This window comes from Acinonyx jubatus, chromosome E4 (assembly GCF_027475565.1).
Source record: "Acinonyx jubatus isolate Ajub_Pintada_27869175 chromosome E4, VMU_Ajub_asm_v1.0, whole genome shotgun sequence".
NCBI lineage: Eukaryota > Metazoa > Chordata > Mammalia > Carnivora > Felidae > Acinonyx > Acinonyx jubatus.
In genome coordinates, this window is record NC_069395.1 from 55,247,953 (window position 1) to 55,267,554 (window position 19,602).

The following is a 19,602-nucleotide window of genomic DNA, read 5'->3' on the forward strand; positions in this document are numbered from 1 at the left end:
GGTTGCTTGTGGCTACTGTACAAGTGACATTTTGGTCATAAAAGTGATATGGCTTCCTTCCATTCTCTTAGAAGGCTCACTCCTAGGACTGTGAGAAAGCCCAAGCCACATAGAAAAGTCACGGTAGCTATTCTGGACAACAGACCCAGCCCCCATCAACCTCCCTTCATATGAATGCTGGGGACTGTTCAGATGAAATAAAAATAAAAATGACCATTTTCAGAAAATACTGAAAGTAGACATAGATGTGTAGCACGTTGGGAGATAAAAATTAGTCTAGATGATATTTGAATAAAGTGTTTCAATTATGGATCGATGAATTAAAGACATAAATCATTGTGATCGGTTAAAACTACTTAAGGGATAACCTCATAGGACTATTACTCTGAAAAATACTGAAGGTTTTTTGCTTTCCCATAGCACGAGTTTTGTTAAGATAACAAGTAATGTTTTTAAGGTTTGAGAATTCTCACTTTACATACTTTTTGAAAATATGCTTTTGAAAGATACTTTTGAAAGACAGTTCCTGATTTATTATTTAAAAAATTTTTAAAAAATACTTATTTATTTTTGAGAGAGAGAGGAGGGGCAGAGAGAGAGGGAGATACAGAATCTGAAGCAGACTCTAGGTTCCGAGCTGTCAGCACAGAGTCCAACATGGGGTTTGAACCCACCAACCACAAGATCATGACCTGAGCCGATGTCGGACGCTTCACCCACTGAGCCACTCAGGTGCCCTGACAGTTGCTGAGATATTAAAGGGAATACTCAAAATGGTAAACAGATAATTTGAAACGTAAGATTTTAAGGAAACATTGAATGTGTATACTGAGGGTAAAATGTAATGATAGAGAAATATGAAAGTTTTACATAAAAATGTTTTGAAGACCGTATGTCTCAACTAATCTATTGTTTGATTTGTAGACAGCCATCATATGTGAACATTTGCCCATATATCTGAATTCCACATGAGATGCTATGTTAGTCAAGATAATTAGGATAAACTTTGGGAATACACAGACTTGGAAATCCAATGGTTTAACATTAAAAGCATATTTTTTACTCACATAATGTGGGTTGGACACTTTCTCTGGGACGTTATCCTCCAAATGGAGACTCAAGGATCCAAGGACCTTTCATGATATATTGCCATCATCTTTCACAAATGACCTTTGATGCAGAAAGGGAAGAGCAAGCATATCTAGTGCTCACACCTCAACACAGAAGTGACACTCGTCGCTCACTCGTATTTGACCGGCACTTGCCAACCTAACTGCAAAGGACTCTGGGAAATCTCCCTCTTCCTATGTGCTAGAAAGGGTCAAGGACTTGCTATCGATCACATCACTCTGCTACAAACTCTATTATTAAACTGATTATGCTAATAAAATCCAAGCTTTTATAGACTTGTCCACTTTCTGCACTATGCAAAAAAAAAAAAAAAAAAAGGATCGGAATACAGCTCTGCTGTTGTCTGTCCCATGAAGAGTAGCGCGTTGTACATCAGATCAGGCTACGGGAAGCCACGTCCACTGAGGAGTGGCCGCATCACCCAGAAGTCACCGGATTCGAGCAGAGAGCATTAAGTGGATGAAACTACTGTCTTTCTTGGGGGAAAGGGTACATTCTGACGGAATGGGAGACTTGTGTTATGTTCTTCATTCTCCTCCAGAAAGAATCCTTTAAACTCACTTATTTGAAGACACAACTGATGAGTACTATTTCATTATGATAAGCCTTAAGGTACAGCACTGACATCTCAACAGAGAAGTTTTTATGGCGAAGGATGAAAGATTTTAAAGTGTAACTTTGGGCTGTTTGAGCTGGGTGTTCGGAGTGGGGCTATATTCATCGGAGTGAAGATAGTTGTTTATTTCTGTGTCATATAAAAGTACGGGATGGACAGGGTCTACTGAGAAGCCATCCAGATGCCCAGGCTAGTGGGGGCTCTGCCCTAGTCCAAAGAGCGTGTTACTGTCTGCAGGGTTGAAGCTGAGTTCCACCTCCACATGCAGCCGGCCGAAAGACACAAAGCAGATGACCAGGCTGTGGGATTTCCTCTTAAGCAAGTGATGTCAAAGTTGTACACTTTGCTTCTACTCGCCTTCCATTGGCATGAAATTTGGCCACCTCTAGTCTTAAAGGGACTGGTCTCTGCTTGAGAAGCTAAGTATCTATGTGGGGACATTCAGCAGACTCCGCCGTGGAGGGCTTTCCTCTGCTTTGAAATCACTTCCTAAGACCTTCCTCACCAGAGAACTCCGTATTCAGAAGTTATACATTGTCTCCCTTCTTTTCAAAAGGAAGAAGATATCTTAGTTGCCATGATAGGCACAGACCGAATATAGGCAAACCATCCCCTGTAGCATGTCCACAACCGTAGAAAGTAGCTTGTCTTTGGGTTTAGGCTCTGAAACCTTCACTTGCAGACTGGCCTCACTCGCCAAATACATTCATTGGCTGATCTGTGGGCCTCGTAAGGACACACTGAGGCTCTGATTCCAGATGCTTGCCCTCTAGGCGAAATGCACCTAAGGTCGCATAGCAGGAGGGAGATTTGAGAGAGATTCCTCCCAGGCCATGCCATCATGGGCAGGGGGGAGTCATGTACATTGTAGTAGAGGCAAAAAGCATCACTATGTGTGCAGACCGTGGTTCAGGAAGGGTAGTGGTCTTGGTCGGGATGTTGGGTCGTGTTCTCAGTGCTCAGGGAGAGTGGAGCCATTTTCTATCGGTCTTCTTAAAAAAATATGGGGTAAGATTCACACAATCTAAACTAATTTAAAAGTGTACAAATTCATGACATTTAGCACATTCATAATTTTGTACAATCATCACCTCTATTTAGTTCTTTCTTTTTTAAAAGTTTTCTTTTATTTTAATTTATTTTGAGAGAGAGAGAATGAGCAGGGGATGGGCAGAGAGAGAGGGAGAGAGAGAATACCAACTAGGTTCCCTGCTGTCAGTGTGGAACCTGATGTGGGGTTTGAACCCACGACCATGAGATTACGACCAAGAGTTGGACATTTAACCGACTGAGCCACCCAGGCGTCCCACCTCTGCCTAGTTCTAGGACATTTTCATCACTCCAAAAGGAAACCCTATATATTAAACAGTTACTCCTCATTTCTTCCTGTTCCCTGCTGTGGCCCCAGTAATCTGCATTCTGGTTCTCGAATTATCTGTTCTGAAATTTTGTATAAATAGAATCATACAGTATGTGGTCTTGTGTGGCCGGCTTCTTTCACTTGGCATAATGTTTTTAAGATTCATCCATGTTGTAATATGTGTCAGCACTCCATTCCTTTTTATGGCTGGATAATATTCCATTGTACGAATAAACCATACTTTGTATGCCCATTTATCTGTTGATGGGCATTTGGTTTGTTTCCACCTTTTTTCCTTCTACTTTTGACACACACACTGTTATGTAATTTTTTTTCCCTGAGAATCCCAGTGTTCAGGTACCATTGACTTGTTAACTAACATACCAGGTGCTTTGGCATTTTGGCTTTTGGGAACAACCTGTCACATGGCCAGAGGAGGAGGCCAGAGGACCTCCAGCCACATCCTGGGAGAAGCCGGCTCTGTGGAATCCTGCAGAGCTGTGTGCGAATCTGGTGTCTCTAGCCTTAGTCAAATCTTAGAGATTTTCTTCATTGGCAAGCCTGGGATAATAAAGTTCGCCTTAAATTGTTACCGTGAGGATTGCAGGAGGTGAAATGTATATGAGGTAACTTGTACGGGGACGGGCACACTTTGTGCTTGTCAGTTCCCTGCAAATGTGTAAAGGGCTTCGGATATGTTTCAGAGGAGATGGGCTGTGAAGACCGAAGATGTGTTGCGATCACTGTGATATACATTCCTGATCCCAGATGTCAACGGCAGGCCCTCGGGCCCAGCCCAGGGGCATCAGGCTGGTGGCCCTTGCTGGTGTCAAGTCAGCTAAAGCTTCCTTTCGATTTCAGGGCAGCATCGGCTACTCACAAATTCCTATTCCTTTGGTAGCACCCTCTCCTCGGGCCCTAAGGGTTGTCTCATTGCTTTATTCTGCGCTGGCTCTTTCATTGAATCTGGCACTCTACCAGGTGCACGGGCATGAACACAGAAGACTCTTTTTCTCAAAAGACTCCCATCTAGTGGACAAAACATCTGAATGCAGCAGTTGATTTTTTTTTTTTTTTAACGTTTATTTATTTTTGAGACTCTAGAGAGAGACAGAGCATGAACGGGGGAGGGTCAGAGAGAGAGGGAGACACAGAATCCGAAACAGGCTCCAGGCTCTGAGCTGTCAGCACAGAGCCCAACGCGGGGCTCGAACCCACGGACCACGAGATCATGACCTGAGCCAAAGTTGGATGCTTAACCGACTGAGCCACCCAGGCGCCCCTGAATGCAGCAGTTAAAATCTGCTCTCATAGATATTGTGACTCTGGCGGAGAGCACAGAGGGACACCGCCGCTAGTCTTAGGAAGCCAAGGAAAGGCACCAGGAGGGGGTGAAGAATTAGCCAAATCCCCAAATCAAGTGGGAATTAATGAAGTAAAAACATGATTCAGATGAAGCAGGCTGAAATCACTTGAACTTTCTGAGCCTCAGTTGTTATGTCTATAAAGTGAGGGCCATATTAGAGTTCTTGTGATAAGTGAAACATAAAAACACTATGTTTACAATTCCTGGGGGCAGTACCTTGAAATTCATAGCCTTGTGATAAATGGGAGCCCTTGATTCTATTATTTTAAAGGGAAAGAGGAAGAAGAGGGTTTTAAGGGCAGGAACAATAATAAAATTAGTAATAACAATGGTAGTAATGTTTATGAATGATTAAATATTAGACAGTGTACTTAAGTGGCTTTTGCGTACTATCTTAGGATAAGTTAGATGGGTGTCATCACACTTTAAGAGTTGGGTACAGTCCGGGGCACCTGGGTGGCTCAGTGTTTGGGCGTCCCACTTCGGCTCAGGTCATGATCTCACGGTCCATGAGTCTGAGCCCCGCGTCGGGCTCTGTGCTGATGGCTCAGAGCCTGGAGCCTGCTTCCGATTCTGTGTCTCCCTCTCTCTCTGCCTCTCCCCCGTTCATGCTCTGTCTCTCTCTGTCTCAAAAATAAATAAACATTAAAAAAAAAAGAGTTGGGTACAATCCGTATCCCCATTTTATGGAGGAGGAAGCTGAGACACAAAAGTGTCAGCGATCCTGCCCGCACCCACGCAGAGCTAGCACGCGGTGAGATCCAGGCCGACAGATTCTAAAGTTTTGGCTCCCAATCGCTGTATGGGGACAGCTGCATGTGGTCCCTTAAGACAGCAGCATAGATAATAGGAGGTCGGGACATAACGAGTCTAGAGAAGATAAGCAGGGCCAGGAGAGGGAAGGTTTGCCCAACTCAGGAGTTAGAATTTCACGCTGAGAACAAGGACTCACTGAAGACTTCTCAGGAGAATGACGTGCCTGGGTTTTCTCTGGGGGGTCCGACAAAAGGAGCAAGACTTCTAGTGGTGACTCCCAAATCAGTGAGAGGCCAACGGACAGCGCACAATCCAGGGAGGGAGCTCGGCTGCGAAAGATCACCCAGCTATTCGTTCTCTTAGTCCCTGCAGCCTGAATAGCTGAGGATGGAGGGAGGGGTGTGAACAGAGGGAAGGTGCATGGAGAGAACGTCTCTCCCAGCTGAGAGGCTTCCAGGAATAACCACCACTCTCAGGGATCCGAATAAGGGGGAAAACCTGCAGTAGGGATTTGGCCTTTACTGACCCAACGCCTTATGTTAACACAATCCATTCTAAGGCGTTCATCTATAATTACACTGTGAAAGCTTCATAATAATCCTGTTTCCTGGGGAATATTAACTCCATTTCACAGCAAGAGAACCTGAAATGAAGTGCATTACCTAAGGCTTCGAGCTAGTAAGCGGAGAGCGCAAGACTCAACCCCACGACTCCTCAATGCGAGTCTAGATTCTTCTATCATTATTCCGAGAGGGAGACCTTGGAGTAGTGGTTCACTTTGAATGCCACCAGGTTTTAAGACAACCACAATACTTCCTCGCCCAAAATACTCCGTTCTTTATCAGACGTGCCTTCCTGTCTGCCCACGTGATCTTTGCCTCCACCTCAACACCATGCACGTAATTTGCCTTCTATTAACTCGACATCAATGTCCATTTAGATATTGCAATGAAAGCAAAATCTGCTGGAAAGTAAGAAAATTGATATAAGTGTAGTAAACATCTAATTTTTACTTCATCAGTGTTTAGAATCCTGACTATCCTAGTCCACACAGGAGCTCTGCTTAGAATTTAGGTACTTTTTCTTTTTACAGGGAAATAGACTCTCTTTTCCTGCTGCTCACCGCGCTGTAGAAGAACTGACTGGCAATATCTTATTAGAATCATGTATCTGGAAATGCTTTATTTATATCCTTATTCCCCAGGACAGTGCCTTGCTTACACTAGATACTTAACAAATGTTTGTTTATAAATGACTGGTTCCTGTCTAATTGGTTCCTACGGCACAATAAATCATAGATACATTTTATAAGGTTTTTCTCACATGTCAGACACAGTGCTGGATGCTGGGGATACACAAATGTCTAAATCCAGTCTCCAGGATGAACTGATAACATTGATTTATAGTATTGTCTTCCCTCTAGATCACCTGGATTCTTTTTTTTTTTTTTTTAATGTTTATTTTGAAAGAGAGAGAGAGAGAAAGCAGGGAAGGGGCAGAGAGAGAGAGAGATAGAGAGAGAGAGAGAATCCCAAGCACAGAGCCTGGTGTGAGGTTCGGTCTCATGAGGCATGAGATCATGACCTGAGCCCAAATCAAGAGTCAGACGCTTAACCAACTGGGCCACCCAGGCACCCCATCCAGCTGGAATCTTAAAAAACATTGATGCCCAGGCCTCAGACTGGAAGATTCTGATGTAAATGGTCTAGATTAAAGTCAGCTTGCTGTTATTTAAAAAACAAACGAACATGGGGCGCCTGGGTGGCTCAGTCAGTTAAGCGTCCGTCTTCGGCTCAGGTCATGATCTCGCGATTTGTGAGTTCGAGCCCCACTCTATGCCGACAGCTCAGAGCCTGGAGCCTGCTTCGAATTCTGTGTCTCCCTCTCTCTCTGCCCCTCCCCTGCTCATACTCTGTCTCTCTCTGTCTCTCAAAAATAAATAAATGTTAAAAAAAAATTTTAAAAACAAACAACTGTCCAAGTGATTCCAGTATATATAACGAGGTTTTATAGCCAGTGGGAAAAATCGATCCCTAAAAGGCAAATACAATGTGGTAGTGATTGAGATCCCTGGGTCTGGAGTCCCTGAGGCTAAATATTCTATCTTCCTCTCCCTAAGATGGTGACGATTTACACGACCTTTCTGAGACTTGGATTCCTAAAGGGTAAAATGGAAACAGTAATAAGAGTCAACTGCTGAGATATTTGGAAGAATAAATTTGGATCGTACAATAGAGCACCTTGTACAGTGTCTGGCATATAGTCGCCACTCAGTTTTATCAATTTCTGTCGCTATTTTGTTCGAAGGAAGTGGGCAGAATGTGCAACAGGAACATACTGAGAGTTAGAGAGGGTATCTCAGTGGGAGGCTATTTCCTTCCCTGACCGGGTGCCACCATCATTTTGTTGCATTGAAGAGAGGCCAGTGGTCTTTTCTGGAACAGTGACCTCACCAGGGACCACTTACATTCTCTCCAGCTCCATGGACATCAAAGCTAATAGAGTATACGGTAGTGCCTCATCTGCACAATGGGGCAAAAATATACCTTTTCCAGGGTTATTGTGAAAATGAATTAAGATAATCATAAGACAAATGCTGACCACATAGTAGGTATCCAACAAATGGTAGCCCATTCCTTATACCAGGGGCCACAACAATGTACCTAATCAAGCTTTGGCTGAGTCTTCCCATTATTATTATTACCAACACATCTAGCCTCTTAGTATCAGAAAACCTGGTTATGTGTTCATTCGTTCATTCATTCATCCATCCATGTGATAAATATATATTAAATATTATTATGCATAAGGCACTGTGCCAGGCCCCTGGCAGATACAGGGGCGACCAAGCCGACACGGTGCATGACCTTATAGAGCTGACGTTTTAGCAATGGGATCAGGGCATAGGCAACTCATTGTAAAATAAATTACTTTTTTCCATTAATTTGTTCCGTAATTATCCTAGTTATTACCCTAGTTATTCTAGTAATTGTGGTTAGTGCTACAGAGGCATATAGAGGGTTCTGTGAACATGAATTTTGAGTTGGCGTTTGCAAGATGGGTAGGGGGGCATCTGGGTGGCTCAGACAATTAAGCGTCCAGCTTTGGCTCAGGTCATGATCTCATGGTTCGTGAGTTGGAGCCCTGCTTTGGGCTCTCTGCTGTCACTGCAGAGCCCGATTCAGATCCTCTGTCTCCCTCTCTCTCTGCCTTTCCTCTTCTCTCTCTCTCCCTCAAAAATAAATAAACATTAAAAAAAAGAAAGAAAGAAAGATGGGTACTAACTGGCTGGGTGATGATGTGTTTCAGGCACAGGAAGAGCATGAGCGCAGGCCCTAATGCATGGGTCACACAGAGATGAGAAAGCCAGTGGCCCTGGAGAGCAGAGAGTGAGGGGTGAGTATTCCAGGATGGTGGCCATGTTCTGCACAGCACCAAAGGTCACATTCATGATTGCCATGGGGAAGCCTGCAAGAATTATTAAAATTTTTGAAAATGGCAGTAACACAGACATGTGCCAGCAGGGAATGTGCTATTTATTTAGAATCACAATTGGACCTCAGGAAGATAGGACGTTTTGCAAGAAGGCCTTTATGTCTTCAGAGCATATGGAAGTTCAGGCTAGAGTTGGAACCTGTGGAGAGCCAACTGTTTTACAACAAAGTGAAAAGAGCTCATGGTTCCTGGGAAGTCAAGGAATTCGGGGTGGTGGGTGGTGGGGTGGGGAGAAGAGGTGGGAGGGAGAAAGTGGAGAGAGAGCCGGGAGATGATGAAGAGGCTATAGTGTCAGTTGGGTGTGAGGATGGGGTGGCCTAATGGACTCTGAAGAGCATGTCTAATGTATAAATAGCACAGAATATCAGATATTTTACAGAAACCTCGACATTTGCGTAAGGTCCATTATACTCATTGCTGTCTGTGTGCGTACGTGTGTGTGTGCGTGTGTGTTTGAGTGGGGAGAGTTAGAGTTTACTTTGGTTTGCTTTGTTTCGTAGAAATCTAGGTATCTGAGTTTCCTATTTCTGCTCTGCCAAATGTAGTGGCTTAAAACAGCATCAACTTATTGTGTTACAGTTTGGGGGTTCAGATGTCCAAAATGCGTTTCACTGGGAACAAAATCAAGGTGTTGGTAGCATTGTGCTCCCTCTGGAGGCTCTGGGAGGGAATCCATTCCCTTGCCTTTTTAAGCTTCTAGAGTTGCCTTCCTTGGTTTCTGGTCCCTACCTCCAGCTTCAAAGCAAGGATGTTGCATCTCCAAAAATCTCTTTCCTCTCTGGCCTCCCGTTTTGTTCTTATAAAGAACCTATAATTATATTTGGCCTACCTGGATAATCCAGGCTAATCTCCTCACCTCAAGATCCTTTAATTGATCATGTTTGTAAAGCTCCTTTTGCCACGGAAGGTAAAATATTCACAGATTCTGGGGATCAGGAATTGGATATCGTTAGGAGGGTTATTATGTAGCCTACCACACTAGGTATCCTGCTTGCTTAAAGGTGGGAAAGGAAGTTGCTTTGATTTTGAGAAGTGAGGTCTGAAACATCTGGGTAAGAATGAAGTAATATGGACTAAGGAGTAAATTAAAAGTATCCATTCTTTCATTATGTTTAATATTAACCAACACTTATTAATATCTGAAAATTCTCACTGAAGCGTGGGGGCAACATGTCCTGTTAGCACTTCATTCATTGGCATGCGTTCACTGAGCATTCATCCCGTGCCAGGCACCGTGGGGCTCTAGAGTACTCCACCAGGCATAAGATACAGCATTTACCTTTAAGAAACTTCAATGTTGTGGGGCAGGAAGAGAAAAAAAGCAATAATTTCACTACAAGCTGGTAAATGCAACGAGAGCACACAGAGCATTAAGGCAAAACAAAAAAAGCATTAAGGAGCAACACTCCAAAGGGGCCTGGAAAGTGCATCTCCCATACACGGGTCAGGGTTGAATTAGAGAGGCACGACCAAGGATGTGACTGCAAGCAACCATGGGGGACGTAGTCTCTGCAAGACTGTCGTCTTCACATTGATGCCAAGCTTGAAGTCTCAAGCTCAATGCAGTTGGGAAGGGAAGGGGGGTGTAAAGTAGGACAGCAAGGACGGGGTAGAACCCACAGTCTTGGAGCGGCGGTAGTCTCTATGGCTTCTACCGTCCATGGCTGTCCCACAGGAGAAGCTGGTGTCCTTTGTCAATGGAACTAAACCCACTGGCTCAAAAGTCAGAGAGGTGGAAGGAGGACCCCAGGGCAGATGCAGTGACTGCTACCCCACACCAGTGCGGTGGGCCCACGAAGCAGTGGAAATGTGCGAGCGTTGCGAGTTGACACATTACAAAGACACAACACCTGAACCGTAGGGGTTACCGGTAGTTTCCTGTGGCTGGAGGGGTTGATGCCAGAGAGGGAGCACAGGGTGGGAGGGAGGTACGGTGAGGGGAATGAAAGATGAGCCCAAGCAACAGGTCAGGCCAGACCATTGAGGACTTTCTGATGGGTCAGGATGGCGGGACACCAGATCCTGAGGGCAATGGTCACCACTAACTAGGACGGGTTATCCTATTTTCATTTCAAAAAGTTTAAAGTGATGGGCACAGCATCATCTTCCCCTCAGGCCTCAGCTCTCCCCACTCTTTCCTTGCCCGCCTGTGTCCTTAACAAAGTCTCTAGCTCTCCCCCAACACTCTTCTTGCCTCAGTGTCTCCAACAATAATGCAAGAATACAGGGGCTCCCCTTCGTCCTGCAGTGCAAGTTCCGTTCCTTCCTTGTTGAAACTGCCCTGGGCAGCATTTGCCCAAGCAGGATGGAAACAGCCATGCTGTGACTCTCCTGAGAACAGAAACCCTGTTTATATCATCCAGATGTCCCCACCGCCTAGCATCGTGCCTGGTACTTGGAAGGGGTTCAGTAGACGCAGGTTGATTTGATCAAAATCAAGAGCTTCTCATCAAATGCTTTGCTTATATGATTTTTCAATTTTATTAGCGGATTTGATGAGGTGAACTCTCTGCTCAGCATCAAACATAAAGAAGCAATAGATTTCTCTATTTGAATAGAGAGTTAAGAAGCGACAGGAAAGGCTTCCAGCATCCTTCAGAAAAGCACGTACCTATAGACTCAAGTTATCAGGTGGGAAAGGAAAATCATTCTTCTTCTGGGAAGTTCTTCAAGTCTCATTCTTTACAAACATGTATACATAATTCTCATCGGTAAGTCCTTCCTTGTCACCATCGGTTTCCTTAATCTTCATAGGACTGCTGGCCAGGTTGTTGGGCCAGTTATAATTGTAAAGAGGCTTCAATTTTTTTATATAGATGAAGTGAAATAATCTTCGGAAGGTTTGTTTAACATGTGAGGACGTCAATCTATGGGCTATTTCCTTAAAAATTTTGTGGGTGATTTCTGCCAACTGCCTGATGATGGGATCTTCATCCCAAAGCACTCTGTCAATAGCTGTTAAGAGCAGAAGAACGTTTAGTTCAAGACGTCTCTTTTGTGGTCGAGAAGCTCAAACCCTGAACAAACACCATGTCTCACAGAGTCTCTCCTTCTCTCCTCTCCACCCTTAAATTTCACTATTTTGGCTAGAAGCAGCCTGGAAGTTTTATCTGCTATCCCCACCAGACCTCATTAAAAGAAAAATAGGAATTCTCACTAAACATTGACTGAGTGCCTGTCATGTGCTAAGCATTCTGCTACATGGCATAAATATATATTCATCAAGAGGCTCAGTAGTACTCATAATAATGAGAAAAGTTGGAATCTGTCTAAACATTCATCAACAGAGAAGCACGTAAAAATCCGTCATATCATAAAATGAAATGGCACACACATATTACCACGATGATGCAAACCCCTGTTTCTTGGCATGAATATATGAATATTGGCATGAATATATGAGGAAATGAGAAAGTTACACAACTTTTTGATAATTCAAAAAATAAATATATAATAGCTTATATTCTTTAAAAATATCTGAGATAATACATATACCAAAAGGCTAATGTCAGAGGCTAATATCCAGACACCAGGCTTGTGGGAGTTATTTTCTTCCTAACAAGAAGAAATGGTGGGGGGAGGGGAGGACAGATGTGGAAAAGGGAGGAGAAGGAGCAGGAAGAGAAGGGGGAGAGAAAGAAGATTCTGAGGACACGGAGGCAGAATTACAGGGCTTAGCATTTGCAGGTTGTCCACAAGTAGGTATTGAAGAAATGAGTGAATGGGGGGAATGAGGGAATAAAAAAGGAAGATCATACTGTGTCGATGTCGGTTCATCAGTTGTAACAAACATCTGGAGTGGGGGAGACGTTGATGGTGGGGGAGGCTGTGCAACATTGTGAGGGCAGGAGGTATATAGGAAATCTCTGTACCTTCCTGTCAATTTTGCTGTAAATCTAAAACTGCTTTAAAAAATAAAGTCTATTACACACACACACACACACACACAGAAGGGAGGGAAACTGCCACCCTATTTTCTATCCCACCTGTTTGTAAATCTGATCCTGATGAGGAAATAGAGGCTAAGAGAGAGATGCCAAAGTTCGGACATCTTGAGAGCAAACACTGTTCCTTAATTCTCTCCGGTGCAAGTGGAGAAAGGGGAGGGAACGGAAGGGAGGAAAGGGAAGCAGAAAAGGGAAAGGAAGAAAAGAAAAGAAAAGAAAAGAAAAGAAAAGAAAAGAAAAGGAAGAGAAGAGAAAAGGAAGAGAAGAGAAAAGGAAGAGAAGAGAAGAGAAAAGAGAAGAGAAAAAAAGAAAAGAAAAAGAAAAGAGAAAAGAAAAGAATAAAGATACCCTTTAACCTAGTTTTTCCATTGATTCCTCCCTACCACCCTCCTCCCGTCCCTGGCACCATTATAGAACACATATGTGAATTGAATCACAGACAGTGAATTCATTTAGACTTATACATAACTCATAATACAGATTTCATTATAACTTCAACACTTACCTTCAAGCATGACTTCAATTTCATCTCTGAGCAGTAAATGGCCACCTGATTTTGCCAAGTACCCTACGCACAAAGCAGTATTAGAGTGACCCCAAAATACATTGTGGAAATGCATCCTCTAATCTAGCTGCCTCCAGAGCTTTCCTCAAAGCAAACCATGTCTTAGATTATCCTCGGAACACCTTTTAGTGCTTTCAAATAATTATTATTTAATGATACTTTTTATGGAGATATATTTATGTGTATCAGTGTGCATAAATCATATTGGCACAGCTCAGTGCATGATTACTGAGAACATTTCTAGCTCCACTTAGGTCATTAAATAGAAAAACTGCCACCATTCCAGAAGTCTCTGGCATGCCCTTCCCAATCTCCTCCCCCACCCCTTAGATTATTCTTTAGCTCAACTTGTTGTTGAGCATTATTGGGAGGTTCATCCAACTTCTTTAATGAAGCAATAGTTCATTCATTTCCACTGCTACATATCAGGAGTTGGCAAATAAAGTTTTCTTGGAACAAAGCCAAGCTCATTGGCTCATATATTTATGTATTATCCATTGCTACTTTTATCCATTCTACTTTTATGGCAGAGCTGAGTAGTTTTGACAGAGACCAGACAGTACTCATATTTTAAAACAATTACTATCTGTTCCTTTACAGAAAAAGTTCGCTGAACGCTGTTATGTGATACTCCATCTTATGAATGCAGCATTTAAAAAAATCCATTCTGCTGCTGCTGAACAATTTGAGGCTATACGAATAATGATATTATCATGGGCATTCTTGTACATGAATTTTAGTATGCATTTGTACGCATTAATGTTTGGTATGTAGCTAGCAGAAGACTTATTGGCGAAGGGATATGCTTATCTTCCCCTTTAATCGTTACTGTTAAACCGTTTCCATAGTGGTTGTATCAATTCTCACTCCCATCTGTAACTATGAACATTTCCATTGCTTTGCCTCCTACCACTTGACATTGTTAGTCTTTTTCCTTTCAGTTATTCTCATGGATTTGGTGGCATCACACTGTGATTTTCTTTGCTGTTTTGGTCATGATTAATAAGAATTTTATATAGTGTTTATTGGCCACTTTTATATTTCTTTTGTAAAATGCCTGTTCTGACAAGTCCCTTGCCTGTTTTTATATTGAGTTGTCTTTACTTATGTATTCGTAGGCGTTTTTATTCTGGGTACTAATCTTTTTAAATGTTACATGCCTTACAAATTCTTCTCCTGCTTTGGGGCTAAACTTTTCCATTTTTTTTTTAATAAACAGAAGTCTTTAATTTTAATGTAGTCTAGTTCACCCTCTTTTTATTTATGGTTAGTGAATTTTGGGGTCCTTATAAGAAATCTTTGCTGTCTCAAGGTCATCCTGGTATCCTACTACTCAGTATTTACTTCTAGAAGCTTTATTGTGTTACCTCTTACACTTTTGGATTGTAGATCCAACTGTAATTATATTGCATAAAATAGGAGTCAAGATATTTTTTATATCCCTGTGTGATTAACCCAGAACCATGAAAGCAAACACTGTCCTTTCCCTATTGCTGTGCAGGGTCACTTGTATCATAATTGTGTGTGTGGCGGGGGCGGGGGGGGGTAGTGTCTTGACTTCATTCGATCACAATGCCACTGCCACATTACCTTAATGTATACTGTGTCCTGATATCTACCTAGTAGTATAAGTTTTCAACGTTGTGGTTCTTCCTTAAATCATCTTGGCTATTCTCAAACCATTACATTTTCATGTAAAATTTAGAATCAGCTTGTCTCATTTCACACGCAGACACACCACACACACACACACACACACACTCACACACTCACACTCAGAGCCCCTGGTGAGATTTTGTTTGGGATTGCACTGAATTTACAGATCAGTTTGGGGAAGAGTCGAAGGTACCATACTCTCTGATCCTTTAGTCCACCAACATTATATATCTAAGTTTCTAAAAATTGTCTCAGGGTTTTCTGGTTTTCTGCGTACCCATCTTGGGCATCTTTCTGTAGTTTTATTTTGAGTTATTTCAGGATTTTTTGGTGCTATTGTATTAGGCATTTTCAAAAGTTTGATTTCCCGATGGTTTATTCTTAGTGTATAGAAATCTGATTGATCTTTGTATTTTGATGCTGGGTCTAGAAAGCTTGCTAAGTTTATGTATTAATTCAAACAATTTTTCTGAATTCCTTCCAGTGTTCTAAATATTTTTAAATATAATTATTTATCTACATATTTTAAAAGTTTTATTTTCCTTTTACAAACCTAGATGTGTTATTTCTTGTTATTACCTTATTTCAGTTTTGGAAAATTCTTGGCCTTTACCCTTCAAATATTTTTGTCTCATTCTTCTTCCTCTCTCCTTATGGATGTGTATTTCTCACCTTTTCACCATGTCTCATACTCTTATGCTCTTTTCCTATTTTCTACTCTTATCTCTTCAAACTTTGATCTTGAAGCTGAATATTTTATTCTGACAGATCTAATTCTCAAAGTCTCTTTTCAGGTCTTTCTAATCTGCTGTTAATTTTACCCACTGAATTATGCATTCCATTTTATTAATCTTTTAAACACATTTATAATTTCTATTTTAAAGCTCATTCAAGAATTGTATATCCTGGATTCTATTTCCACTGTTTGGTTTTTTTCTTGCATTAAAAAATTCTTTCTATATGTCTGTTTTTTTTTTAATTTTATTTTATTAAATGTCAGCTATTTTGTACAGAATTCTATGCTGACAATGGGAATTTTTAGGAATTTCTTGTCTTTTCTTATGGATTTATAAAGAATCTTCGGACAGTGAGAACTCACCCTTCATTTGTGGTATCATCTCAATTTGGGTTCTGACTGTTTATAGTGGTTTTGCCCTGCAGAAGTATTTACTTTTTTTTCATAGTTTATCAATCTTTTCCTCATGGCTCCTAGATTTTGACCTTTACTTTAGAAAGGTCTTGCCCACCCCATGACTATACAATAAATTTTTCCATACTATTCTACTTTATTTATCATTATGGTTTCATTTTTAGCATATGAGCCTTTGACTATCTGGAATTTATTTGAAGTAAGTAAGTAAGATAGGAATGAAATAATTTTTGAAATTCCAGATGGCTCACCAGGTGTCCCGAAGCTATTTAAGGAAGATTCTATATTCTCATCCCTGTTAGTTAAAGCCAATGATTCACTTTAAAACACTGCATGTTTTGATAGTTATTTCTGGACGGTACTTTGTTCTACTTGTTTGTCTATTTATTCCATGTGATTTTAAGTACTGTAGCTGTATTAATATCTGATAGAGCTAGTCCCCCACCCCCACCCCTGGCCCCATCTTTTTTTTTTTTTCTCTTGGTCAGAATTTCCTGGATATTCTTGCGTGCTAAGTTTCCACATTATTTTTAGAATCAACATGTCAGTTTTGCAAAAAGAAAGCCATACTGATATTCGAATTGGCAGTGCATTCCATGCATAGATCCATGTAGGAAAGAATTGGCACATTTTATTTTCTTTGTTTTTTTTTTTTTTTAAGTTTATTTATTTATTTTAGAGAGGGGGGAAAGGACAGGGAGAAAGGGAGAGAGCGAATCCCAAGCAGGCTCTGTGGAGCCTGATGCGGGGCTTGGATTCACAACTCTGAGGTCATGAACTGAGCTGAAATCAAGAGTTGGACGCTCAATGGACTGAGCCACCCAGGCACCCCAGAACTGGCACGTTTTTAAATTTGATTCTTTCTTTCCCAAAATTTGGTTTATACCCTTCTATTTTTTCAGATCTTCTTTGTGTCTTTCAGTAATACTTGCAAGGTTTTTTTTTTTTTCCATAGAAATATTGCACACATTGTAGTTTCTTTTTCCATCTCCCTTCCTTCCTTTCATCTGTCCATACTTCTTTCATTCCTTCCTCCCTCACTCATCTCCCACCCGCCCCCCGGGACTCTTATTTCTTTTTCTTTTCTTCCTTTCCCCCCCTCTTTGGTGCTCTCTCCTTTTCCCTTCCTTCTTCTTTCCTCTCTCTTCTTTTCATTCCATTTAGGATTTTGTAGGCACAATTCTACTTTATTTTAGGGTTGAATACCGAAGTGGAGAAATCTAAGGCCAGATTTACTTATTTTGTAACTTATAGATGACATTTCCCCCGCTAAATGCTCAAAGAATTCTTTAACTGTGAAGTTCCATAACTTCATTAGGAAATGTCTTAATGCTGCATTCTGTATAAAATGTTTCTTGAAAAACATTTTATCAAACCTCAGTTTATTTAATTCTTTTATTTCTTAAATTATACCTCTTTTTTAAGTTTATTTATTTTGAGGGAGACAGAGAGCATGAGCAGGGGAGGGGCAGAGACAGAGGGAGAGAGAGAGAGAGAATCCCAAGGAGGCTCTGCACTGTCAAGGCAGAGCCTGACATGGGGCTCAAACTTAACCAAACCATGAGATCATGACCTCAGCAGAAACCGAGAGTTGGATGCTTAACCGACTGAGCCTCCCAGGAGCCCCTTAAGTTATACCTTTGGAATGAACGCCTTTTTGCTCTAATCATTTTCTTTAACATTTTTTTTTAATTTTTTTAATATTTATTTATTTTTGAGAGAGAGAGAGACAGAGACAGAGACAGAATGCGAGTCGGGGAGGGGCAGAGAGAGAGGGAGACACAGAATCCAAAGCAGGCTCCAGACTCTGAGCTGACCGCAGAGAGCCTGACACGGGGCTCAAACTCACCAGCCATGAGAACATAACCTGAGCCGAATTTGGACGCTTAACTGCCTGAGCCACCCAGGCGCCCCTAATCATTTTTCTTCTTCAGGGATATTTATGCATAGTTGGCATTTCTTTTATCTATCTTCTGGATTGCTCATTGCCCCTTAGCTTTTCAAACTGTTTCTTGCTGGTTTTCATTCCTCTTGCTAGCATTTCTCAACCCTGTACCTGTTGTTCCCTCCTTCCTAAGGTTCTCAACAATCTATATTTTCTCTTCTGCTGGTTATAGTGTACTAATGGTTATATAGTTTTTTTCTTACGCCTTCCCCCCATTCTTTGAAAGCTGATTTTTCCTGTGATCCCATTCTCCTATCATATACTGCCCGTGTGTTGACATTATACCTTAGATCTTTACATAACAAAGTTTTGGGTTCACAGAAATATATATCATGGTTTTTATCTGGTCTGTAGAAACATTTTCTAATTTTTTTTTGTCCTCCATTTTCCCCATGGAAATACCTCTGTAGAAAGATAATGCTTTTTTCAATTATTTATTTTGGGATCTTGCAATATTAGTTATAGAGGACTGTTTGCAGAAAGTTCCAGGGTAGAATTCAGGATAGGAGCTCTTTCCGGTTTGAAATAAAGTTCTTATGACACAGGATTTTCTGCACGTTTGTGTTGCGTTGCTCCTCTAAGCCCCAGAGAGATTGTGAGCTCTAGTGATGAGCCTGGTTTGATTTGTCTTCTACCTTCGCTGACTGACAGACTCCTCTCTACAAGTCCGACTGACATGACTATTTCCTCAGTCCTGGGTGCCCCTGCTACTCCATGATGCTAAATAGGGTCAAGGGAAGATCCCACTACCAAACAGGGAGCTCACTTCCTGTCATTCCAAATAAAGGTTTATTAATTTCGATCTTTATGGTAACAAACTAGTGAGGGGGGACAAAACCCGTTTGGTCAGGTGTGTACAAGATCAAAAACTTTAGTTGTCCTCTGTTAGAATCTTCCTGCACCTCCCCTCCCCCCACAACACTTTTGAAAGAACTTTATTGGATTCAGTAGCATTTCCTCATCTGTAATTTGTAGTTACAGTTGTCCTGTTTTATTGAAGATGGTATTTGTATTTTTTATATTCTTCTTGCTCTTTGGGTAGATTTTTAGGCAGTGAAGGGGAAGAATTAGCAATGGTTTGCCACCATCTTAAAATCTGAAATTCATCCTGTTGAATGCACTTTGTATAATAATACTTACTGTGTTCGCAAATAGAACTCTATTCTCATCACGTATCTAACTTTGATTAATAGATACCACCATGGCAGGTGCTGCCCCTCATAAACCAAGAAAATTTGTATTTTTTTAAGAAAGACTTCCAGCTGCTACCCCATTCTGTACCTTGTAAGGCAAATTAAAAAATGAGAATTGAATTTTATTTACCAATTAAAATAACTGATGCTTTCCTCAGATATATTCGGGAGCTTCTCAGGAACCCCAAGGTGTCAGATATCAAATCTGTAATGTAGTTCTCATGAGAAACAAGCTGAAAATAAAATGGGGGGGAGGGAATCTCAGTCATTGGCAAAAGCATGTTTCTTCTAGAGAGGCTTCCAGAAAAAAGAGCTTGGTTGCTTATACCAAATTAGGACCAATTTAAACCTTGGAGATTTCTACGTATACACTTTACCCTTTTGTTTGGAGATGTTATTCAGTTTATTATATGATTCCTAAG

General features: G+C 41.4%; 1 protein-coding gene across 1 annotated transcript in view; it reads right to left on the minus strand.

Moving 5' to 3' along the window:
- Window positions 1-10,912: 10,912 nt before the first annotated feature.
- The window catches only part of MROH9 (maestro heat like repeat family member 9), an 88,520-nt gene continuing 79,830 nt past the window's right edge, over window positions 10,913-19,602 (minus strand). Inside the window, exons 20-22 of the mRNA XM_015062283.3 lie at window positions 19,311-19,413; window positions 13,177-13,239; window positions 10,913-11,679 (exon numbers count right to left, since the gene is read on the minus strand). Coding sequence (XP_014917769.3) covers window positions 11,393-11,679; window positions 13,177-13,239; window positions 19,311-19,413 — 453 coding nt within the window. The 3' untranslated portion in view covers window positions 10,913-11,392. The remainder of the gene's footprint in view (window positions 11,680-13,176; window positions 13,240-19,310; window positions 19,414-19,602) is intronic.